This window comes from Syngnathoides biaculeatus, chromosome 6, assembly GCF_019802595.1.
Source record: "Syngnathoides biaculeatus isolate LvHL_M chromosome 6, ASM1980259v1, whole genome shotgun sequence".
NCBI lineage: Eukaryota > Metazoa > Chordata > Actinopteri > Syngnathiformes > Syngnathidae > Syngnathoides > Syngnathoides biaculeatus.
The window spans coordinates 24067466-24094406 of record NC_084645.1 but is presented as its reverse complement, the minus strand read 5'-3'; the positions used below and the strand labels follow the sequence as shown (position 1 = coordinate 24094406).

Sequence of the window (26941 nt, the reverse complement as noted above, 5' to 3'; positions counted from 1 at the left end):
TTTGGTAACAGCATGTTTTTTTTTTTTTTTTTTAGTTTGTGATTTTAAAAAACGTTTTAACCAATTCAAGAAAGATATTAACATACTTGTACCAAAAAAAATGCTGATTAATTTCAACCATTTTTATGTTCTTGTAAATTTTTTATAAAATGGGAGGGGCCAGACGGTTTGGGGAAAAAAACAATTGTACCAGTAATTTTTACTACAGTTATAATTATATTATGTGTCACGACAACTGTCATTTTCCCCCCCCCAAATTTTTTTTTAATGTTTTGCTGTTGTTTGCGTTACTTTTTTTTTATGAATGAATGTTTGGGTGGTGAGCCACTGGGTGCAGTTCCAGCGCCAGCCAGCGGGTGGCAGAGTAGCTCGAAAGGAAGCGGCTGACTGGCGTCGTTGTAGGCACCATAAAGGAGACGTTCACTGGTCTCCGGCACACACATACACGCACAGCAAAAAAAAAAAAAAAAAAATCTTCATGGCTGGAAGAAGTCGACAGTGATCCGAGTGGCTAAGCTAAGGCTGGGTTGGGCTTCGGTCGGAGGGGAAGGTTCCGAAGTAGGCGGCCGAACCTCCATAAGAGGTCCTTGTTTTATTATTATTTTTTGTTCTAATTAGCGTGAGCTCGTTAAAACTAATGCGAGAACCGCTTCGTCGTGTCCATTTTTGTTAGGTTTTTTTTTTTTTTTTAGATGGAACATTCGCGTTAATTAGCCTCCGAGAGAAAAAAAAAAAAGAACCGTCGGACCGAACAGAAGCCTCCTTCTTCTCCTTCTTCCTGCTCCTGTGTGGCGGTGACCGAACTGGTACCATGGCAGCTACTTTGACGGCCGAGGAAGAACAGGTAGGCCCTGTTCGGATGTGTCTCGTGGGTTCGGTTCGAAGGAACGGGACCGTTGTCAGTGCTCGAATGCCGACTGAAACGTTGGCCGAAAGCGCGAGCGGAACTGCTGTTATCGATTTGCGGCGCGTTATTGCATCACAGACCCTTCCCATGTGTGTTTGAGTCGTTATGTAGCCCAATAACCCCCCTGTCACCCTCCACGCGTGTGAATTCCCCGCCCGAAGCCCCCCACTTCGAGTGGGTGGAGGGCATGACCACCCATGGGAAAAATGTGCGCGTTGTAATGAAAGTATTATTTCGAGCACACCTGGTTTCTCTCTTATTTTTGGTTGGGTCCTTAAACGCATCATCATTGCAATCGTAGAAATTAAACAGCATTTTTTTTTTTTTTTTTGCAAGCAAACATTTATATTTAGTAATAATTGAATAGGTTTTGCATTGCTTTTGGAAATCATCCATGCATCTATTTATGTTTTTCTTTAATGATTTTGCAGCCTATCCCAGCTGATACATGGGGAGGGGGAAGGGTAACTACACCCTTCTACGTCACAACATTCTGGTCAACAAAATAAGACAAAATGGAATTGTGGATATTTTAAAATATCAGGTTGGCCTGCATCCGACAAATAGATTTACATTCAGCACAAAATAAGAGTAAGGTGATCAATTAACGTGACGTATGGTGGCGACCAGTAATCGGGACAAGCCGAAAGGAAAAGAAGATGCTAATCAAGGTGGAACGGTGGGTTCACCTTTCAAACCGTTGGCCTCACAGTTCTGAGGACCTGGGTTCGATCCCGGCCCCGCCTGTGTGGAGTTTGCATGTTCTCGCCGTGCCTGCGTGGTTTTTTTTTCCGGGTACTCCGGTTTCTTCCCACATCCCAAAAACATGCAACAATAATTGGACACTCTAAATTGCCCATAAGTGTGATTGTGAGTGCGGCTGTTTGTCTCGATGTGCCCTGCGATTGGTTGGCAACCAGTTCAGGGTGACAGCTGGGCTAGGCTCCAGCACTCCCCGCGTCCCTCGTGAGGATAAGCGGCTAAGAAAATGGATGGATGGACGCTAATCAAACTTTAGAAACCCCTGACTTTTTTAAATATATCTTTTAGATATTGCAGGCTCTGTCAAAAAAATAATTCAATTCTATTTACTAAGGTCCACTTTAAAACAAACACCAGGCCACGAATGTTCCCCGAGCTGCAGTTTGGACACCCCTGGTTTAGAAGCTATCTATAACGATGGCGTAACGTTTATTTAGATTGAAAAATTAGCTTGAGATGCACTCACTGGCCAAAACATTCGGTATACCCAGAACAGTCATTCCCAACCACTCCTTTGTTGCACAATTAGCGTGTAACGAGAGCTCATCCGGTCTGAAAAGTACGATATAATTACGAAAAATAATACGTATAATACTGTTTTTTTCGCTTTGGGCACCGATGGTGTAAGCGCTATTTTCAACCGTGCCAGCGATGAAAAGTGACCGCACATCATGATTATTTCCATATATGTACTGTACTGTATATACTTTTGTGTGACATTTTTGTATGGCATTGTGCTGTGATTTTTATTTTGTTAAATATGTGACCTAGTTCAATGAATGCTTGAGAACAAATGACAACGGGACAAATGTTTCAATTCATCCGCTTGATTAGTTCACAAATATGGAGCACAGCATTCTTTCATTTTCCAGAACACTGACCTTCAAGGTCACAGGTGAGTTGGAGCCTTTCCGGGTTGAATACTTACTCCGATGTGCAGTATTGTTTGCAATCTATTGTTTGTACGAGGATAATAATGCGGGCTTGTGAGTTTCTCCTTCCGACAATCTGCCCATTGTCGGATTAGCAGAACTGCAGTTCCGCACGGCGATCGGCTGTTCCTAATATTTTGATCATCCCCCGCGGTGTCGAGTTACAAGTACAAAATAATTACATGACTGCCGGGGGGGGGGGGGGTGGACCGCGAGCAATCAGTCGAGAAGAATAACGCGTACGTAACGGCCGAGCAGACGCCCTGCGAAATGCGGCAATTACAGGTGGGAGAAAGACTGAAACAGGAGGATAACTACTATAATTTTCGAGTCTAATAAAACTAAAATAAAGTGAAACTACTTCAACGCTTCAGATGGTTTGCCGCCAAGCTTTTTTAGTCTGTAGCCTTAAGTTACACGCGAGTCCCACTGACATCTGCTCAGTTATATAAATGTGTGCGCAATTCATTCAACATTAAAATAGAGAAGCGTAGGAAGGCCAATGTGTTCTTCAAAAACATGACAGAGGTTTTTATTACGGAAATGTATATTTAATACGACTGCAACCCACTTTGTCGTTACGTAGTTTAACATTAACGCTGCACTGAAGTAGAGTAAAATAAAAAGTTAGCGTGTAATCCGGCTTCCTCCTCCTGAATTCCAAAGGCATACCTCTTGGGTTAATTTTACTTTAAATTGTTTGTGAGTGAGAGGAGTGTAAATATTTTTTATCTCCAGTGAAGAAAACAAGTATTTGAACACCCTGCTATATTGCAAGTTCTCCCATTTAGATCTAGATCATGGAGGGGTCTGAAATTTTCATCGTAGGTGCATGTCCACTGTGAGAGAGATAATCTAAAAAGAAAAATCCAGAAATCACAATGTACGATTTATTTGTGTGATACAGCTGCAAATAAGTATTTGAACACCTGAGAAAACCAATGTTAATATTTGGTAGAGTAGCCTTTGTGTCCAATTACAGAGGTCAAATGTTTCCTGTAGTTGTTCACCAGGTTTGCACACACTGCAGGAGGGATTTTGGCCCACTCCTCCACACAGATCTTCTCTAGATCAGACAGGTTTCTGGACTGTTGCTGGGAAACACGAAGTTTCAGCTCCCTCCAAAGATTTTCTATTGGGTTTAGGTCTGGTGACTGGCTAGGCCACGCTAGGACCTTGCTATGCTTCTTCCGGAGCCACTCCTTGGTTTTCCTGGCTGTGTGTTTCGGGTCATTGTCATGTTGAAAGACCCAGCCACAACCCATCTTCAATGCTCTGACCGAGGGAAAGAGGTTGTTCCCCAAAATCTCACAATACGTGGCCGCGGTCATCCTCTCCTTAATACAGTGCAGTCGTCCTGTCCCATGTGCTGAAAAATACCCCCAAACCATGATGCTACCACCCCCATGCTTCACAGTAGGGACGGTGTTCTTGGGATGGAACTCAACATTCGTCTTCCTCCAAACACAGTTCGTGGAATTATGACCAAAAAGTTCCATTTTGATCTCATCTGACCACAAAACTTTCTCCCATGACTCCTCATTGGCGAACTCATGACGGGCCTTGACATGCGCTGGTTTCAGCAGGGAAACCTTCCGTGGCATGCATGATTTCAAACCATGACGTCTTAGTGTATTACCAACAGTCACCTTGGAAACGGTGGTCCCAGCTCTTTTCAGGTCATTGATCAAGTCCTGTTGTATAGTCCTGAGCTGATTCCTCACCTTTCTAAGGATCATTGAGACCCCGCAAGGTGATATCTTCCATGGGGCTCCACTCCGATTGAGATTGACCATCATGTTTAGCCCATGTCCAGAAAAACACCTCCAAACCATGATGCTACCACCCCCATGCTTCACAGTAGGGACGGTGTTCTTGGGATGGATTCGTCTTCCTCCTGTCAACGCGCAGGAGGCGGGGTACACCCTGAACCAGTTACCAGCCAATCGCAGGGCACATTGAGACAAACAGTCGCACTCACAATCACACCTATGGGCAATTTAGAGTGTCCAATTAACGTTGCATGTTTTTGGGATGTGCGAAGAAACTGGGGTGCCCGGAGGAAACACACACAGGGACGGGGAGAACATGCAAACTCCACACAGGCGGGTCTGGGACTGAACCCGGGACCTCAGAACTGTGAGGCCAACGCTTTCCAGCTGCGCCACCGTGTCGCCTTATCTATATGTACCCTGAAATTGCTTGGCGACCAGTTCTAAAGTCAGCTGTGGTAGATATTGACTCACCCGTAAGCCTGAGAAAGCTCAATGGATGCATATCAGTAAAGGCAAATTGCACTTGAAAAAGTAGTTCTTAAAGATAAGATGAAACTATCAAAATTATTACAGCCACAGCCTGGGGGGGGGGGGTGCTGTGTGTGTGTGTGTCGTGAGAGTGTACATGCACACACACACACACACACACACACACACACGTGTAGTGGAACGTCATTCAGGCAGCTGTTGAAAGCATTTCCACGAGACTCTTTATGAGGGGGGCTTAGTGGCGGAGTGCATGTGTGTTTCTGTCATGTGCTTTTGGTGCGTGCGTGTATGTATGTGTTGCATGTGCTCCCAGGAAGCGGAGAAAGTGGGAAGAGAGCTCCTAGAGTGATGTTATCGATTTTCCCGTTTTTTTTTGGGCATCGAACGCCTCGTCCCAAATGGAAGCGAGCCTCGGCTGCTGTTTGACTATTTGGCAGGCGTGTTACCAAACAAAACGAATGCAAATGTGTTTTTTTTTGTGGTCCTGTTCGTGCCTGCAGGGGTTTGGGGTGGGGGGAGTGTCCTCATGAAGCTGCCTGACTGGTTCCCATCATCCTTTGGGTGTACTTCATGGATACAGTTTTCTTGATTGATTTACTAATTATTCAGGTTATAAAAAATTGTGATTTATACTGGTTCAACCATTATTTTCCCCTCAACAACAGACGTTGGAATTATGAAGGGTTCTTTGGAAAAATGTCTCCACTCTAAGGGTCCCAAAAAGTTTGAAAATCCCCTTTTCTAAACAGTCAAGTACTAAAGGCTAGAAACAAAAGCGCTGCGAGGTTTCCATGATGAAAAAGCTTTCAGGAATCGTGTTAATAATAGATAGAGAGCTAGTAAAGAAGTGACCAGACCTGCTCATTGCACCACAACGTGAGGCTCGGAAATCGTGTCTCTTAGCTAATATTGTCCCTTGTTCTCCTCTTTCCTTCCAAGAATCTTCCTCCCCGTTCTTCCGAAAGCTGTAAATACTTCTTCCACGGCCGTACTTCGTCGCGCATTCAACAACGCTCTTAGCATTTTCACGTGATGTTCACAATACTCGACAGTCGTATTCGATCGCTGTGTTTATCACGATGTTGGCAGCTAGCGAGCTTAAGCTAACCTGCTGAGCTTGAAAAACTTATCACACACATGCCTCCATATAAAGCAGTGGTGTCAAACCTGTTTTTGTCACGGGCCACATTGTTGTTAGGGTTTTCCCTAAGAGGGCCATTATGACTTTGAAGCCATGCAAATCTTTCGCCTCATTATACTTACACATGAAATGTATGAACTCGTTTTGTCATCAGAAATCAAGCGTAATGGGTTTTTCAACTATTGTTCATGTTTTGGTGAAACAAAAATGCTTGCAATATCTCAACTTTATCATTTACGTTATAACAATTGGAAATTTTGTTACAAATCATCACAAAAATCATGGAAGTTGATATTATTTGCCTTCGCGGGGCACATGAAATCATGCGGCAGGCCGGATCTGACCACCGGGCCTTGGGTTTGACACCTGTGATATAAAGTATGACGTGTAAATTGTTACATGTTCAAACCAGCAAAATTCGACAAGGCAGTTGTATTGCGTTTCTGACAATTTAATCTCACACACATAAATGCAACGAAAACACGATACAATAGCTAAAACAAAAGAGGCGCTCGAGAACAGATTAGTTGAGCCACAACGGCGAATAGTCACCAATGTTGGAACGAGTGTTCCCAAACAAGCAAATGTCCGTCCCGGCGAGTATTCCAAGCGAGCAAAAGTTCCAGCCGGTCCAAAAACGAAAGGCGGCAGGCGTCCATGCACTTCGTGTTCCAAGCAGCGTAGTTTCCCAGAGCAGCGGTGAGGTCGTAAGAAGAAGCCTCGTTGTCCGGCTTTCTCGTCCTTATACAGGTAATCCTTGAAACCTTTCAGACTTCCGCGTCTCAAAGGACACAAAGAATTCGCATCACGCGGACCCAAGAGCATTAGAGGAAACCGCGTCGCCAAAGCCTTACTTCATAGTATCGTTACAATAGATCAGTGATTCCCAAACAGTGTGCCGGGGTACATTAGTGTGCCGTGAGCGCTCTTCAGGTGTGCCGTGGGAAGTTATCCAATTTTATGTAATTGCAAAAAAAAAAAAACCCATTTATTCCAAGAAATAATGTATCTTTATCCATGTATTTATGCCAGTGAGGCACAATGACAAACAGAACAAAAAAATTCCTCTTCTATTAAATGGCAGCAGGTATAAAGAGTAATTAATTGATCAATATTTACTTTTGTTGGTGTGCCGTGAGATTTTTCAATTGTAAAATATGAGCCTTGGCTCTATAAAGGTTGGGAATGACTGCAATAGATTACTTTTTAAATCATTTATCCGAAAGGCTAACTTGCCGAATATATAATCGATAAACATAAATCGATACATCAAGGTTTAATCATTACACCCGCAATAGAAAATAGTACATGCATGTCGGACCTGGTGAGGTGGCGTGTGAGTGTCTGGGTGTGAACTGCGGTTGACTGCAAGTTCTGCATATTGTTGTACTGTCAACCCGGTGTCCAATAAACGGCAGAAAAAGCAGAATAAACGGCAGTGACTCTCCATTGCCATGTGTGAGAATAGTTATTACACTGTAACAACCCCATAATCGAAAAATGCAACTGGGGATTACTATATGTGCCATGCGATTGGTTGGCGACCGGTACAGGGTGTGTACCCTGACACGCTGATCAGGACAAGCGCTACAAAAAATAGATTTCTGTTGTTACGCAGAGATCATGTCAAATTGTCATCAGATATTACACGCAGTAGCATCAGATGTCATAAAAATAGTGACAGATACAAGTGTCGGGTGTGAGGTGAGAAGAGTTGCTTTCAAACAAGGTGGGAAAAGTGAGTGTCGCGGCGTCGAACTGTGGAATTTCTTTACACGGGTAGCGTTAGGGTTCTGAAAGTAGCAACAAAGGTGGAAATTGCCACGTCAGGTCTTGTAACAAATAGATGAGACGTTTTATCTACAGTACTGTTTGCCTCGTACCCAGAACCCAGTGCAGCCGGCGGTTATTATTGTGATCAAAGAGGTGATACGGCTCCCTGCAATCGGTTAATTAGATGACGCGCGCGTCTGATGGGATGCACAATATGAAATAGTTGCTGAACCACAATATTTCTGACTCAACAGGGCGTGAGAAATGAGTGTTTGGCGTGAAATGTCACACCGAGATCTGGGCAATGCGGAATACTATTGGAAAAAACAGGCCCCTTCCTGACTTTGTCACAGCTATGATATTAGCCCTGAAGGTGGGAAATTGCCTGGACAGGCTTATGAATCACAGACCCGATCAGAGATCTCTCGCTCCCAGGCCCGACTCATGCCGGGATTGAACTTTCAGACTCCTCCACGTAAAGATTCCCCAAAATGACCGCGTCACGGCTGTAATAGAAGACCTGGAATTGATCCACCTTTGCCTTTTACGGAGAACACAGTCATGGAGGATATTGACGCAAGCGTGTGCGCTTCCGCACAGCGACACAGCATCCCGCAATCAGATAATTATGTAACGTCGGCCCTCGGGGTGTTAAATATCCCCCAAAGGATCGTTCTTCCAAACGTCGTCCAAACCAAAGCGTGTGGCTTTGCTCGATCCTTCGCCGTGGAAACTGCATCTTAAGAGTTCCAAACGGTGGAACGTTGAGGGGAAACATCTGCTGCAATCAGGTAAATATTTATGCATCCTGAAGGAAACAAATAAGTGACTCCTCCGCTCTTAGCGCGCCAAAAGCTCACCAGAATGGATCCGCCGATTTGATCCCGGCAGCCCCCCTCCAGCGAAACCAAACAAGAGCGTCTCCTCCAGGAAGTCGGGGGGTCGGAGCCTGTGGGCGAGCGGGGGAAGCCAACCTCAGAGTCATGGAGCGTACCTGACGGGAAGTTGTCTTTGGCGCCAAGATCTAGAAGGCTGAACTTGACTTAAGCCTGTCGATAATGTTGTTATAACCCGGAGTGGCTCTGAAGTAATGACGTAAGCTTCCTGCCGGACAGTTTGACAAATTTTTAGCATCGAGAATGTAAAACGTGGCTGGAACTTGGCCTCGTCTGCGTCTGTGTGACCAAACAGCTGGTGGGGGGTGGGGGCAAAATCCCACACTGATGTTGGACGAGTTAACGGTGTAAATAAGTGTATAAAGTCAGAAAGCTAACATGTTAGCATGCTTGGGTTCCAATAGCAATTTCATACACAAGATAACTCAATGTGAAACATTTAAAACGGAAAAGTGAAAATGCACTTCAAACTGTACAGTCCCAAAAAGATTAGTTTAAAGGTGGACATGCTTGAAAAGGCATCAGGAGAAGAGGAGGAATTTTTAACCGAGACTTAAAAGCCTTCGCAGCTGAGGCTGACGTCACATCTGTTGGCAATTTCTTCCATTTTTGTGCAGCATAACAGCTAAATGCTGCTTCACCATGTTTGCTTTGGACTCTCCGCTCCACTTTTTGACCCAAGTCAGTCGATCTCAGAGCACTACTGGGTTCGTATTCCTTTGGCATTTTTCTTTGTAGGTATTCAGGGCCTAAACAAAACTTTAAAATCTATTCTCAAGATGACCCGGAGGGAGTATAGGGACCTTAGAATTGGACTGATATGTTTTGACCTCTTTTTCTCTAGTCAGAACCCAAGCTTCCACATTCTGAATGAGCTGCAGTTGTTTAAATCTCTTTTGATGGACTCCAGTCAGAAGACCATTGCAATAGTCAAGTCTACTTGAGATAAAAGCATGGATTACCTTCTTTTCTTTTCCTACTGGGTTTGTATTCCCTTGGCATTTTTTTTATGTATTCAGGGCCTAAACCATTTAGTCATTTTTAGACCAGTAGCAGAACTTTAAAATCTATTCTCAAGATGACCCGGAGGCAGTATAGGGACCTTAGAATTGGACTGATATGTTTTGACCGTGACCAGGAGCCAGTGTAAGGACTTTAGAAATGGACTGATATGTTTTGACCTCTTTTTCTCTCGTCAGAACCCAAGCTGCGACATTCTGAATGAGCTGCAGCTTTTTAAAGAGCTCTTTTGAGGGACTCCAGTCAGAAGACCATTACAATAGTCAAGTCTAGTTGAGATAAAAGCATGGATTAGCTTCTCTTGGTCTGGTTGGCACATCCAAGCCTTCACTCTGAATCATGTTCTTCATCTGGTAGAAGGCTGTGTTAGTAATTTATTTGGTAAGAGTGTTGAAAGTCAGGTCTGACTCAGTACACCAAGGTTTCGGACTTCAGTCCAGTGAGTTTTATTTTTGTGATACAGCTTGTGGAAGCTTACCCAAAAATATAGATAGATAGATATAAAACTCTCTCATTATTGTGGCATTTAACAAAATTAAATAATTTTGGTGATCCTGATTGACCTGAAACAGGAGAGCTTTAGTCTCATTTGACTTCAGTGTGAGACGGAAAAATGAAATGTGTTTTTGTATGTATGTAAACTTTTGGCTTCAACTGCATGTCTGTTGAATATAATAATGCACACCCTCCATCTCCCTCATGATCTTTTCTCATATGACCCGTGGTCAAAACTTAAACTCAGTAAATCACTTTTGCAAGCTATAAGTGGGCACGATCGCTTTGGAAATGTTAAGTGCGTGATTGCCTCCTTTCTCATCATAGAAAACTACGTGAAAAAATGATTCTGATCCTTAACAGGAATTAAAGGCGCTCGTTGCTGTTTTGGAAATTTTTTTTTGCTAAAGGTGTCAGAACAGTTGCTGATTTGGCAACATTGATGCTGATGTGCTTTCGTCAGCTAGCTCGAGCTCTTTTTATTCTTTTTTTTTTCATCCACATTATGAAAACTGCGCTTTGAACTTCAGAAAGTGCTAAAACAATTTCCTGTTAACTCCATTAATAATAAATTACTCTATAATCTATATTCATCATTCATCCCTACGAAAGTAATGTGATGAACAAGTTTGCTACTGCTGCGCTTAATTTATTTTTATTCATGTTCCATTCAAACATTTCCTTGAACTAGAGAATGTAATTTCTGTCGAAATTCCATATTAATGATGAAAAGCGCAAGATAAACTGAAATTCTGTGGAATGTGGGACCTTGGAAGGAGGAGATAAATACAGTTTTGTGTAATCTTCTTAGTTTGGGAGTTTAGTTGTGAAAACGCAGGACCAGCCCCCAACACTTCTGAATGAGCTCAACATTTTTGAAGGTGGAATTGTTTTTAATCTGTTATGTGGAAGGAGGAGGAAAAAATGTAAAAAGAAGGATTTAAAAAAAAATTAAATGATGCATTTATTTAATTTATTAATTTTTTGTTATTTTATTATTATTTATTTATTTATTTTGAGGGGAAAATTGGTGAATTTGTGGAACGGAAATGCTTACCCAATTTTGATTGTTTAAGGTTTTAAGACGGCAACAGTTTGGAGATTGGAGTTTAGGTGTAATCTCGTGGCCGGTCCGGTGGGTATGAGTGTCAGGTGCACGGGTACCTCGTGCGGTGCATGTTAAGGCCTGAGAACAGAGCGGAAGCTTCATCTCTTGTCTTTCCTCGAGGGAGGGTGTGGGTGGGGGGGGGGGAAGCAGACACAGCGGTATCCTGTCTTCAGGCCCCGCCGCCCCTCACTGAGCGTTTTGTACTCCTAAAGAGAATCCCATAAGTGGACTTCCTGGACCCCCACACCCCTTCTTCCCCCAGTCGTCTCCACGCTCGTGCGTCCCGCCTGACCACAAAAAGCAGAAGGCGGCGTTGTTGGGTGCTGAGATGGCGAAGACCAAGAGAGGGGAGCACAGGAAGCCCTCCCCCACACCCCCGTGAGACTGCTAGCTAAATACTTGACTTGTTGTTCGGGGGGGGGGCTTTCTAAAGTTACTTGGATTGACAAGGGTCTCGTTTGATACATTGAAATCTCGAGATAAATCATTTTCAGACAAATAAAATCACATTTCTCACGGCACACCTTTTCAGTCTGTCGTATCCTCGTGGGTGTGCACACTAATGTTACACAACAAATCACCTGTCATCTTTTTTCTCTTTAGCAGTTAATGCGATTTCCTTGGATTTTCTTTTTTTTAACGATAGCTCGAGGAGAGCTTTTTCTTTACTCGTTAACCATCACAGGGCTTTTTTTCTTCTCCCTCGGTTTTCTTTTCTGTGGTTGCTGCCAGATTCCACAAGAAGCTCATTAGCATCTCCTCACACAGCTGGCGGAAGCGCGTTTATAAGCGGCAGCTTTGGTTTCTGAAAATGATGATGATGATGATGATGATGGTGGTGGGGGAGGCAACATCTCCCACCTAAATGGTTGTGAAATGTTCCATCCATCCATTTTCCTTCCCGCTTAACCTCACGAGGGTCACGGGGAGTGCCGGAGCCTATCCCAGCTGTCAACGGGCAGGAGGCGGTGTTCACCCTGAACTGGTTGCCAGCCAATCACAGGGCACGTGGAGACAAACAGCCGCACTCACAATTCACACCTAGGGGCAATTTAGAGTGTCCAATTAATTTGTTGCATCTTTTGGGGAATGTGGGAGGAAACCAGCGTGCCCGGGGGAAACCCACACAGGCACGGGGAGAACATGCAAACTTCACACAGGCGGGTTCGGTGTGACGGTCTTAGCGCCCCCGGTGCTGCAAAGTCTCTTTGTGAGTAATGCGCATGCAAGTATATTAATGCGCATGTGCGTATAGTTTCTAAACTTGCGGCCATTCTGAAACATCCCCATCCATGCTTGAACATGTTCCATTCGAAAACTTGTCGCCGAGTGTTCATGTTTGTGATGGATGTCTCGGAAAGACGAACAGAGCGAGCGTACATATATGCGTATATCTTTTTTAGCAACTTTTGTTTTGAGGTTAGGTTAGGTTCTAACCTATGTTAGCTCCCTCTATGTAGAAGAAGGGGAACTATGAGACCGGGACATTTCCCAGTAAGCGTCTGCTACGTAACCAGAGTTCCCCTGTGAGTAACGCATGCGCATTCGTCACAAGGAGACTTTTCAGCACGGGGGAGCGCTCAGACCGTCGCACCGGGATTGAACCCGGGACCTCAGAACTGTGATACCAGCGCTTCACCAGCTGAGCCCACCGTGCCACCTTGGGAAATGTTAAACGTAACAATTATTTAACCCTCTCTGGACCAAATAAAATTTTGCAGAGAAAAATCTGATACTCTGGATTTAAAATTTTCGATGATCTTAAACCTGTTGCAAATTTGCAACCCCTGCCCGGAAAGGGTTAAATTCCGAGAGCACATTTCTTTGGTTATTTATCACAAGTTTGTGCAAGTTTGTTTGCCCGACCTGTACTGTATGTGAACTAATGCCATTGATGAACTTTGTGTGAAATTGTTTTTTTTTTTTTGTGTACTCATTTATGTAACATGAGTTCACGATTGTGTGCATTCTCGCAGCATGGGGTTGATGGTTCATGATCTGTTCCGTTTTAAGTGCTTTGATGGGATCTTATGACATGGAAATACCAGTGTCAATTATTAGCAGATTTTCGATGCTCGCACTCCAGCTCGGCTCCATTTCCCCCATGAATCGTGGCATTTTTTTTTCCTCATCCATCGAAATATCCGCTTCACTGGGCTCTGCAAAAATGTTTGCTAAATCCTGGCTTTTGTGTTCTTCCAGTTCTGCAGTTTCTCGCGATTGTGATTGTTTGTTATATCCCTTTTAGGCCACCAGGCAGTTCCTGGAAGAAATCACCAAGTGGACCAATCAGCACGGCGTCTCGCCGCTCTCCAGAGAATTGGCCGTCAAGTTCCTCATGGCCCGGAAGTTCGACGTCGTACGAGCCATCGAACTGTTCCACAGCTACAGGGTAGGGGAGGCTGCCATTTTTTTTTTTTTTTTTTTTGAGGCTCTCGTGTTAGTCCCCTCGCGTCGTTTTAAACTGGCTCCACTTGCCGCTCTTTTCCAGGAAACGCGTCTCAAAGAAGGAATAGTCAGACTTCAGCCTCAGGAAGAACCTCTGCGATCCGAGCTGCTCAGTGGAAAGTTCACCGTGCTGGTGAAGTTCTCCTCAGTTCATGTCCTGGTCTTGGTCCCTAGCCGAAACAGCAGCACCTGCAAAAATGTTTAAACACAGATATGTTCAATATGTTTTTTTTTTTTTTTAATAATCCATTGTCATGGTGTAACCCTGGAACTTGGATTATTAAAGAATTACAGTATCTAGGGGGAAAAAATTGAATAACTCTGTTAATTCTTCAAAAAATAGGTCAACACACAAAATTCCTGCGTCAAAGCTCTGCTGGGACCAGAAGGGGGGAAAAAAAAATCCACCCAGAATCTTGTTTGCATACTGACATTTATTGCTGACGGACGCAATGTTGGGCTAATAATGAATTTGGCCAAAATTGAGCATCTATAGAGATTCTTAAGACACCGTTAAATGTGTAATGCATATACAACATGATAACTACCATCCTGCTCACTCATACTTAGCATTTTTTTCTTGTTTTCACCTAAAATGGTACTCGCTAGCGTGCTAATGCTAACTGTGATTGCTAACATTTAGCATGTTACTATTTTAAATTCTGTACAGCGAATTTATACCATACGCTCAGTACCAACACATACAGTTTGAAGTATCCCTCATAAATGACAATAAAATGCGTGTTAGTATTAAGGGGGGGTTATTATTCAATCTTTCAATAGAACACTCACATTGTTTAATATCACAGTAAACACCTGATATTTCGCATTTTTTAATACATCTATCCCATGCCTTTCTGTGAAATCCTCAGCTAGTCGATGAAAGAGTTTTTTGGTAGTTTTTTGTTTTTTTTTTTTTTTTTTTTTGCATGCTCGGTTATGGCCCAAGGTGCCACAAAATGGTGCCAAATCCCTGGCGAGTACAAAAGTAGTAATTGGTGTCAAGGAAGTACAATGTTACCTTTATTAACGTTTAATTAGATGGTAAAATATGTAAGTGGATTCATTCATAAATCGGAGTAACATTGTATATTGAAGCAATGCATCTCGACTGAGAGACTAACATATGTCGAGTTAATCGAAGTTTAGTTTGGGTTGTTAGCGGGAGCCGCGGCGAGTCTTCACTGCATTATGTTTATGCTCTGATCAGTGGCAATTAAAAGCTAAACAAAATGATCTGTAAGATTTCATAAAATACAATTGAAAATGTTTGTTGTGGGATCAAAGCCTCAATACTTAGTTTGAACTTTTAATATAGTTAATTAAATATTTAGTGGGGGTATCAGTTACTCTTATTTTTTCCGCTGTGTTCTGAAAATGCCTTTGCACAAATAAAAAGTTTCCACTCCCACAAATTCCGGAGTTGATGAGAGATGTGGCGCTTTGGTGCTATTTGTGCCATATTTGTAGATTTATTAATACTCCGTGTGGCATCTTGAATATTTTAGTGCATAACCTTTACAAGCAGGGGCATGTTCTAATCGTGAAAAAATTCTCAGCAAGTTAACTGGAAGTTCCACCTTTTAGCTATATTTAGCCTTTTGTCAAGCAAATCCTCCATGTAAAAGATTTGCGTTTCCCTCTGTCCTTCCTCGCCGATGCGGCCGATTGACGTGGATGCTGCACATTTTGTTCATATCCTGCCTGCAGTATTTTTAGCCGTATTCGTGTATTGGGTGCTGTTAAATTGTCTTCCTCCCCAACGTCATTTACTGAATCCAGAGTTGCTCCTCCTGCTACTGACGCAAAAAAAAAAACATTCCAGCCGGTGACCTCGAGTGCCACCATGTGGTCGAATCGTAAGCTATCAGGAAGTGTGTTGACTGTTTTGGCAATAGCGTATAGATGACATGGAAACTTGATGGGGGGGGAAAAAATAATAGTGAAATAAAAATGTTGTGTTCCAGAGTGTACGGGATCCATCGGGAGCCTCCATTGCTTTGTACACTGCGAAACTTCATCACCCAAACAAGACGGGCAACCACGTCGTTCTGCAGGCACTCTTCTACCTCCTGGATCGCGCAGTGGAGAGGTGAGCTTCCCGAAAAGTGGTGGCGGGCCCACGTGCGTTTCACACCTGGACCTTAAGTGGGGACTTGAACCCATTTTTGATACCTCCCGCTTAGTCGTGATCTCGACGTAATTGTCGTCCACAGCTTTGAGACGCAGAGGAACGGCTTGGTGTTCATATATGATATGGCCGGTTCCAACTACACAAACTTTGAGCTGGACTTGAGCAAGAAGATCCTTAACTTACTGAAGGTTGACTTTTTTACTTTTTTTATTTTTCTATTTAAGCATGACCTGGTTTAAACATCTACAGTGAAGAAAATAAGTATTTGAACACCCTGCTGTATTGAGAGTTCTCCCACTTAGAAATCACAGAGGGGTCTGAAATTTTCATCGTAGGTACGTGTCCACTGTGAGAGAGATAATCTAAAAAGAAAAATCCAGAAATCACAATGTATGATTTTTTTTTTTTGACGAATTATTTATGCTACAGCTGCAAATAAGTATTTGAACACCTGTCTATCAGCTAGAATTCTGACCCTCAAAAACCTGTTCGTCTGCCTTTAAAAGTCCACCTCCACTCCTTGTATTATCCGGAATCAGATGCACCTATGTGACGTCGTTAGCTGCATAAAGACACCTGTCCACCACATACAATCAGTAAAGCTGAAACTTGTAACATGGTCAAGACCAACGAGCTGTCCAAAGACACCAGAGACAAAATTGTGCAACTCCACACGGCTGGAAAGGGCTACGGAGAAATTGCCAAGCAGCTTGCTGAAAAAGGTCACGCATGACTGTCAATCTCAATCGGAGTGGAGCCCCATGCAAGCTATAACCTCGTGGGGTCTCAATGATCCTTAGAAAGGTGAGGAATTACACCAGGACTACACGGCAGGACTTGGTCAATGAACTGAAAGGAGCTGGGACCACCGTTTCCAAGGTGACTTTTGGTAATACACTCAGACTTCATGGTTTGAAATTGTGCATGGCACGGAAGATTCCCCTGCTTAGACAGGCACATGTCATGGCCCGTCTTAAGTTTGCCAATGACCATTTGGATGATACAGAGGAGTCATGGGAGAACGTTTTGTGGTCAAATGAGACCAAATTAGACATTTTTGGTCATAATTCCACTAACTGTGTTTGCAGGAAGAGGAATGATGAGTTCCATCCCAAGAACACAGTCCCTACTGTGAAGCATGGGGGTGGTAGCATCATGCTTTGGGGGTGTTTTTCAGCACACGGGACAGTACGACTGGACTATATTAAGGAGAGGATGACCGCGGCCATGTATCGTGAGATTTTGGGGAATAATCTCTTTTTCTTAGCCAGAAGATTGAAGATGGGTCGTGGCTGGGTCAACATGACAATGACCCGAAGCACACAGTCAGGAAAACCAAGGAGTGGCTCCGTAAGAAGCATATCAAGGTTTTGGTGTGGCCTAGCCAGTCTCCAGACCTAAACCCAATAGAAAATCTTTGGAGGGAGCCAAAACTTCTTGTTTCCCAGCGACGGCCCAGAAACCTGTCCGATCTTGAGGCGATCTGTGCGGAGGAGTGGGCCAAAATCCCTCCTGCAGTGTGTGCAAATCTGGTGAACAACTACAGGAAACGTTTGACCTGTGTAATTGCAAACAAAGGCTACTGCACCTATTATTAACATTGGTTTTCTCAGGTGTTCAAATACTTGTTTGCAGCTTTATCACACACAAATAAATTGCTAAAAAAATCATACATTGTGATTTCTGGATTTTTCTTTTTTCTCCTTGATTTCTAAGTGGGAGAACTTGCAATATAGCAGGGTGTTCATATACTTATTTTCTTCACTGTAAGGTAGGATTGACACCCCGGGTCCAATTGCTCTAACCATTTTGCGTCTTTATCCTCATCAGGGGGCGTTCCCCGCCAGGCTGAAGAAAGTTTTGATCGTTGGGGCCCCGGTGTGGTTTCGCGTGCCCTACAACCTGCTCAGTCTGCTACTGAAGGAGAAACTTCGGGAGAGGGTAAGCAACGGGAAAGCTGCTGGTTTTGTACCCCAGTTTATGCGCTGACACTCGTGGCCGGAGGTGTTTTCGTTTTCTTTAACTTGACAATAGAGCTCGTGCACCTTTGTAATTTTGAAATGTTTATTTTTGATGGCATGTGTAAAAGACTGTAAACGACGTAAAGTTTTTATTAAAAGTCGATGTTGCTGAGCAGGTGGGGTGCACAGGACCACTATTTGACTAAAAACCGTAGCATCTTTTGTCCTTCGCTGAAGACGTGACTTGCCATCTGTTCTTCAAACGTTACCTCCAGGTCCAGATGGTAAAGATGGCTGATCTGCGCCAGCACCTCCCAAGGGACTGCCTGCCCCAGCACCTCGGTGGCCTTCTCCCCCTGGACGCCTTCAGCTGGAACCAGCAGCTTCTGGCGGGCCAGAACGGCCGCGTGGACCCCGTGGACGAGTTGGTGGGCATCCCCCTGGAGGACTCGTCCATTCACGTCCCAGGACCCGAATCCATGCGCCCGCAGGAGCTGCTGACGCACCTCGGCAGGCTTCAGCGCTCCGGCATCCACCTGGAGTACGAGGAGCTCCGGAAAGAAGCGCCGCCGGGAACCTTCCATTGTGCACAGTGAGCACATTTAAAATATTGATTTGTGACTCTTGTTTGTCCCCGACAAACCACGTTTAAATAATGGAGTGGCGAGGGATTTATTATTATATTCTTCCTCTTTTTAAATTGTCTACAGAGCAGTCTACAATCTGGAAAGGAATCGATACGGAGACGTTCTGTGCCTTGATCAAACAAGAGTCCGCCTGAAACCCAGGAGGAACGAGGTTAGGCGCCTGCCCCCTCGAGATGTACAATATCGTGAAAATGATTAATCGAGTAAATGTCCCCGCAGAGATCGGACTACATCAACGCCAGCTTTTTGGATGGCTATAAACAGAAGAATGCATACATCGGTACTCAAGGTACGGTGGCGTTATGATACATTTTGTTGCTGTCAGGCCGGAAAAACTCGCATCTCCAAAGACATTTTTCAGCAGACTTAAAAAAAAAAAAAAAAACTGTACGTTTTTTTGAGCCATTAATATTACAGAGTTAAAAAAAGGCAACACTTTTATATTGGTTGATTGTTTGCAAAAACATTACCCACGTGGAGACAGGCCAATAACATCAATTTGGGACATGAAGAATTTGAATAAATTTGGATATCACAATACAGGTTTCGGCCCGACGTCAAGCCGTTGATATGTACTCCATCTCGCTATCATACCTAATATTGAGTTATTTTTCTACAATTTTAGTAATACATTCGGGGATCGGATCCATGGAGTTTGTCCAAATGTTTGAAAAGTTTTATATATATCTCATATACTGGCAGCGTTTAGAATATGACTCCACCTCCTGCCCGTTGACAGCTGGGATAGGCTCCAGCACTCCCCGCGACCCTTGTGAGGATAAGCAGCAATGAAAATGGCTGGATGGATGGATGTATACTTCAACTGTGCAGATCAGTGACTACTGTAGCTAAAAAAAAAAAAGCTACCTACTGTATTTACAGAAAATGCCAATGGGCCAAGTATTGACCTGTGGTGTACTCCAGTGGTATTCTAATTGTGAATATTTGGTCAATGCAACTAATTAATGTTCTGAAAATAATATGATACCCTTTTGCTATTTTCTCACTCCAGCCAAGTGAGTTGATTTACATGAATTGATTTCAGTATCAATTTTGTCGCACTGTGTAGGCCCACTGGAAAAGACCTACGTTGACTTCTGGAGAATGGTTTGGGAACAAAACGTGCTTGTCGTCGTCATGACTACCAGGTGTGGTTTTTTTTTTTTTTTTTAACTTTTCTGAAATTTTATCATTTATCATCATGGTTTGCTCTTCAAGGGGGCGCCTAACGTTTCTGGAAAAAGCATGTAAAGTTCCTCGTGGTTGATTTGCAGGACAGAGGAGGGCAGTCGGAAAAAGTGCGGACAGTACTGGCCTCTGGTCCAAGGCGGGCAGGAGGTCTACGGCCACATAGCGGTGGTGAATCAGAGGGTGGACCACCACACCCACTACAACCACACCACCCTCGAGCTGCACAACACTGAGGTAAGGCGACGAGACATTTTCAACACGCGCATTCTCGCATTGTACGACGCGACAGATGTTGCCAAGATGTCCCCGTGGTTCAAAACAGACGTGCGAAGAGAGGCAAGTGAGTCACTTCCAGTACCTCAGCTGGCCCGACTACGGCGTCCCGACCTCGGCGGTGACCCTCATTGACTTCCTGGCGGCCGTCAAGAGACAGCAGTGGAATATGAGCAAGGCTTTGGGGCCTCAGTGGACAGGACACCTGCAGGGACCCCCCATGGTGGTCCACTGTAGCGCGGGGATCGGGAGGACAGGTGAGGAGGCCTCGGTACTGACACGGACAATTTTTCGCGTGGCGTAACAAAGGCGGGACCTATTTCATAATACGGTATTGAGGATGGGGAATGGCAATTAAAACATAACCAAGGTCTGGAATTCAGGGGTCTCAAACTTAAACCTTTTTTTTGTTTTAAACAAAATAAGATGAAGGATGCTGGTGTTTAAAACTTGTGTAAAATTTCTACAAAAAAATTTAAAACATTTTTAAAAATCTCCTTGGCAACGCTGCTGTAACTTTCTCATTAAAAATTGTTTCTCTGCTTGCATCAAGGCCGGTCGATGTGACACTCCCGATAGCCATCTACCCCACCCTGATTGGTCTGCTCCGCACACAACGCTGTAAAAGTGCCATCCATATAAAACTCGAGAGACGCACTACCATTATACTTTCATATGAAGATGGGGGCCGCAAAATAGAATCTTGTGGGCTGCAAAAGGCCCACAGGCTGCATGTTTGAGACCACTGCTGTAATTGCACATTACAGGTTTCTCCCCCTGCATTTTTTGAGACTTGTGGATACATTGATTCTCTGTTGCGATTTTTAATTTTGTATTCACGGCTGCTTTTGCGCTTGAGCCAAATCAATATACAATAAGTAGTGCATCGGTGCCAAGGAACCATGTTGAAGCGAGTTGAGGAGCTTCATTAAACAAAAACTAAAGTAACCCTTTGCTGCCACTTTGTTGCATCAATGGTTAATCATAAAGCTTTCTGGGTTGGTGTCAATTACTTGCTTATTCTCACTATTTACATATAGTGGATATGTACTGGCGGCACGGTGGAGAAGCTCGAAAGCGTTGGCCTCACAGTTCTGAGGTCCCGGGTTCAATCCCGGACCCGCCTGTGTGGAGTTTGCATGTTCTCCCCCGTGCTTGCGTGGGTTTTTCTTCGGGCACTCCGGTTTCCTCCCACATCCCAAAAAGATGCGACATTAATTGGACACTCTAAATTGTCCATAGGTGTTATTGTGAGTGCGGCTGTTTGTCTCTATGTGGCCTGCGATTGGCTGGCAACCAGTTCAGGGTGTGCCCCGCCTCCTGCCCGTTGACAGCTGGGATAGGCTCCAGCATTCCCCGTGACCCTTGTGAGGACAAGCGGCTAGGGAAATAGATGGATGGATGGATATGTACTATGTTTTTACATGTCTACATTTTGGTTCACCGATGCTATTCGTTCACTGCAGCCTGACAGTGCTCATATGTCAAATTTATGCTCACAAGTCAAAGCATTTTTTTTAATCTGTCAGGTGATTGCTCATAGCTATTAAAAACTTAACTCAGGTTACTCATATCTCAAGGGACCACTGTGTATAATTTGGGAAAACTGCACGCAAACTCCACACAGGAAGACAAAAGCCGAGATTCTAACCCTGAATCTAAGAACGGTGAGACAGATTTGCTAACCACTAGTTGACAAATGAATAAGATTTTGGTTTGGTTTTCAGGTACCTTCTGCGCCCTCGACATCTGCCTGTCCCAGCTCCAAGACGTGGGCTCGCTGAACGTGTGCCAGACGGTGCGGCGCATGAGAACCCAGAGGGCCTTCAGTATCCAAACCCCGGACCAGTACTACTTCTGCTACAACGCCATTTTGGAGCACGCCCAAAGGCAAGGGCTGCTCCCTGCCAATCAGTGAGCTCCGGGTCGGTCCTCACACCCCTAAGCCTTGATTATGCCGGCACCACCCAGAATTCTGCTGTTCGCCCCGAGACACGTCTTGGCAAATGCTGTCCTTTTCTTTCCTGCGACCATTTGTCAGCATGTGGCATGTCCAGCAAACAGGTGGTGAGTGGACACGCTGCTGTTGTTTTTGGATCTCATTGCATGGCAGTCAACGGAGAGGTGGGGGAGGGGAGAAAAAATGTTTAGCGCTAATAACGACGCCTACACAAATACGACTATTTGGGAAATTTTAAATATTGCTTTTAATTATATGCGAGAATAATCGACACGCCCTCAAAATAGTTTGATTTTTATCCACTCCTCTCCAAAAGCATGAGAACGGCAAGGTCAATTCCTTTTTGTTTTTTGTTGTCTACTGAAAATATTTGTGTTTAAGATCAAAAGTATGAATGTTCGGAATTCCATCTTTTATTTCATGTGTTAAATAACTCAGGACAGAGCATCTTTTGTTTCAAGTCAGCAAATGTATTGGAACTTGTGACTGGCGCGCGTTTCTACTCGCTCTGGTTTGGCCGTTTCGATTACTTCGACATGAGCGAGTGCTCGTTTTGGGCTTTGCGTTTCACCTGTGAAAACTGCATTTGCTGTGACGCAAACATGAGCAGAGAGCTGACGATGTCACCGTTCCAATACTTATGGAGGGGACTGCATATTTATAATTGAAATCATACTTAGACCACAAAGTACGACCCCCCCCCCCCCCAAACTCAACTTTACTCTCAAAATTAAATGGCTTACATACACATGCACTCACTTCAGCTAACAACCCAGGCTGAACCTAGCGCCTCCCCTCCATACAAATATGAATCTCTGTCGAGATCTATCACTTAAGCATACTTCCTTGACACTAATTAATACTTCCCCCCAAACATGGTGACATTAACACTCTGGCTACATCTTTTAGCTTCTGAGGGCGGTACAGAACGTGCACAAAACTATGCCGAGAGCTACGAATAGCTGAGGAGCCACAAAAAAGAAACATGAATACCGTAATTCCCAGCCGACAGAGCGCACCTGGTTATTAGCCTCACCGAGTACGTTTGTAAAGGAAATACCATTTGGTACAAACATACGCTGCGGTTGTGTAAAAGCCGCAAGTGGCCACATTGAAACACGAGATATTTACAAAGAAAGATGGTACACGGAAAGAGTTTAACGCTAGCGCTAATGCCGCGCTAACGCTAGCGCCGTGCTAAAGCTAGCGCTAACGCTAACAGGGCCGGTTCAAATAAAACTTACCGGTAAATATCACTGAGACACGCCAGTAACAACAGCAGCAACACGCTAGCACAGTGCTAATGCTAGCGCCGTGCTAAGGCTAGCGCTAACGCTAGCCCTGTGCTAAAGCTAGCACTAACGCTAACGGGGCCGGTTAAAATAAAACCGGTAAATATCACTGAGACACACGAGTAACACAGCAGCAACAAGCGAGCACAGTGCTAACGCTTTCGCCGTGCTAAAGTTAGCGCTAATGCCGCGCTAACGCTAGCACTGTACTAAAGCTAGCGCTGACTAACAGGGCCGGTTAAAATGAAACTTATTGGTAAATATCACTGAGTCATGCCAGTAACACAGCAGCAACACGCTAGCACAGTGCTAACGCTAGCGCAGCGCTAACAAGGCCGATAAAAGTCAATTCCTCGGCACATATATTCCACCGGTCTCACTCTTACCTTTTTCCATTTGAGTGCCTCCCCTGCGGCTGTTAGAAAAAAACGCACACATTAGCCGCATCACCGTGGTTGAAAGCGTGTGGGGGAAAAAATTGCGGCTTGTAGGCTGGAAATTACGGTCGTCAATAAATAAATGCCCGTTTCACTGTATATGTGGCTTTTTTGGGGGGGTTGGTGATTGAAACATCCCTTTAAACAAATGCACAGATTTCTTCAGGCGGGGACACATAGCCGCAAAGTTGCCTGCCGTCTTTGCCTCACAGATTGAAGTAATTAAAAATAAAAAAAATTAAAGCACAAGTTGGATGTCAAAGTAGCTCGTACGAGTTAGCAAAAGACCGCACGTGCCACTCTCCCGTCTGTGTCGCGCAACAAGACGACACACAATGACACGACCAATCCATTCTCACATTTTCATCACGCATTCCTTCCATTAGCCTTATTGGGGTCTGGACTGGTTGCCACCATCATGTTACTGAAAGAAAAATCATCGCAAGCGCGGGAGAACGTGCAAACTTTCACACACACACGCAACAAAAACAACCCGGATTCAAACTCCCGACCTCAGTTGCGCGGCGCCGCCCGTTACACTTGACCTCCGCTATCAAAGGACATTCCAAGGAAAACCATGTGTTGGTGACCACCGAAGCTCTGTCGGATCAGATGAGACCTCAGGAGTGGTGCAATATTTTCTTCTTTTATACACGCACGCAAAGAAATATTAGGGCCACACTGAAAACAAGAGAAAATTATGTTGTGATGATAAAGTTGCTTAAGGTTGGCGGTGGAAATATATTTTTTTTTATCATGACTAAAGTCATTACAAGCGAGGACTCTGAAAATGACCACATAATGTAAAAATACTAATTATAATAATAATCCTCATAATATTATAGCTTCTCTTAAAACTTATTAGTTCCTTGTAATATTTTGACTTTGTTCTCTTAAAATCGCTTATTCTCCTCCAAAGATCATAATTTGTTTGAAATATTTTGACTTACGTTTCTGTAATTTTTGTAACTTGCTTTTTCTGGCAAATTACGACTTGGTCAAATTAAGATTTTTTTTTTGTTTTTGTATTATTTCAGATCAATACTGAAGCCGTTTATTTCAATAAATATTACTGCTTTTCGTACAATCATGGTTTCTAAAAATGGTGACTTATGTTAGACTTATTTCCAAATGTAAATTTTATTCTATGCCAAGTTTTTTTTTCTGAATAGTTCCCATTTTCTTTATCGCTTGACTTGTCTCCATATTAAAATTTCATTCCCGTGAATTATTTTTTTTGTAATACGCCATTAAACAAAACTTATTTCCATGAAATTCCAGGATTTTAGTCATATTCCAACAGATTGTTGTTCTTATTTTGATGACTTCTTTGTTTTTTTTTTTAAACACCCCCAAAAATCTGAGATGAGCTCTCGCGACACGGTGGATCAGTTGGAGAGCATTGGCCTCACAGTTCTGAGGTCCCGGGTTCAATCCCGGACCCACCTGTGTGGAGTTTGCGTGTTCTCCCCGTGCCTGTGTGGGTTTTTTTTCCAGGCATTCCGGTTTTCTCCCACATGCTAAAAACATGCAACATTAATTGGACACTCTAAATTGCCCCTAGGTGTGATTGTGACTTTGAGTGTTTGTCTCAATGTGACCTGTGATTGGCTGGCAACTGGTTCAGGGTGCACCCTGCCTCCTGCCCGTTGACAGCTGGGATAGGCTCCAACACTCCCGCTGCCCTTGTGAGGATGAGCAGCTAAGAAAATGGATGGACGGATGTTGAGAACAGCTGCTATTGGCTGGCAAACAGTTTAGGGTGTACCCCGCCTCCTGCCCGTTGACGACTGGGATAGGCTCCAGCGCTCCGCGTGACCTTTGTGAGGATAAGCGGCTGAGAAAATGAATGAATGGATGGATAGATTAGGTCTAAAGTATGATTCAGTTTTATTCTCATGAACTTTTGATGAAACATTCATAAAATGATGATTGAATGTGGCTATTCCCACAGCAACCTAGACTTTTGTTTCTCTCAACATTACAGATTCTGATAAAATTTCAAAAACATTTCTCCCTACTGATGTTTAATTTAAAAAAATTTCCCCTTGTGAAATTACAATTTTAAGATCATGAATTTGGATTTTTGTCTCTCACGATAATTCCATTTTTCTTAAAGTCCAATTAAATGCGACATAATTAATCTTGGGAATTTTACAACAGAAATGTTCACTTTGTCTTACAACTTCAAACGTTTTCCTTTTTTAAAAATGTTTTATTTTTGCTTCGTCAGTGTGGCCCTAATATCGCATCCCTCTCTCGCACCCGCACGTCACGTCTTCGCACTTTTTTCACGAAAGGCCCCCACGATGCTCGGAAATGTCAGCGGCGATGTCTGTAGAGATAATATAAATATGAACCATTTATTGACCTCGAGGGTCTCCAAGAACGCACACGTGTGCCTACTTAAGTCCCGAGTGATGGGTGACCTACTTTACAGAAAAAAATATTAAAAAAAAATGGACAAAAAATGTGCATGTTGGTTTTTCGTTCCAGACTGTGGTTGTAAAATGTGTGCTTTCAACTGGCCGTGTTGTTTTTAAGTACTGTATATATGTATGTACAATATCAGAGTACTGTATACTGTATGTGTGTCATGCACCATGTTGTTGCCGGGTCAAGAACTGTTTATTTTATTTTTATTTCTTTTGTTGTTGTTGTTGACTACAGAATTCATATTGAATTTACTTGTAGCGAAGCATTTTTACGTCAGCCATGTTCATGAGTTATCCCCCCCCCACCCCCGCCAGCCCCAAAAGCTGAACTGTGGCCTCTTTTTATTTTTCTATGATATTCAACCGCTCTTTTCATACAGGATATACACTTATCTACATTAATTTTATATATGTTCTGTTATAACCTATTACTGTATCATTGTGAATACTGAATTAAGCTATACTGTAATAAATACAAAATATGTCAACGTAACTTGTATTATTTTTGTATTACTCCTCCCATTATTGTTGTTCTGTCTCATTTTAAATTAAAAATATTATTAAATTATTATTATTAATAATAATTTTATTAAAAAATGTAAATAACTTTTTCCTCAGAAAATTTGGATTCCTTATACCTTTTTAATTTTTTTTTATTATGGACAAAGTACACTTTTTTTACACTCAACATATTACAACTTCATGAAAAGCAAAACCTTTTTTCGCCCCTTGTAAAATTTTATGTACTTTATCGATGTAAAATAAAGACTTGTTTTTTTGCTCACAAATATTACAATTTTACGTTAGGACACAGGTGTCAAACTCAAGGCTTGGGGGGGCAAATCTGGCCCGCCACATGATTTAA

At 43.4% G+C, this 26941-nt stretch overlaps 1 protein-coding gene across 1 annotated transcript; it reads left to right on the top strand.

The window, feature by feature from the left end:
- Positions 1-464: 464 nt before the first annotated feature.
- On the top strand, positions 465-26554 carry ptpn9a (protein tyrosine phosphatase non-receptor type 9a). The gene is made up of 14 exons (XM_061822941.1): positions 465-583; positions 693-844; positions 13547-13690; positions 13790-13879; positions 15714-15838; positions 15963-16068; positions 17711-17821; positions 18117-18433; positions 18552-18639; positions 18708-18777; positions 19558-19636; positions 19763-19913; positions 20002-20209; positions 21680-26554. The coding sequence occupies exons 2-14, from the start codon at positions 812-814 to the stop codon at positions 21868-21870; spliced, it is 1713 nt and encodes a 570-aa protein (XP_061678925.1). The 5' UTR covers positions 465-583; positions 693-811; the 3' UTR covers positions 21871-26554.
- The last annotated feature ends 387 nt before the right edge of the window (positions 26555-26941 follow it).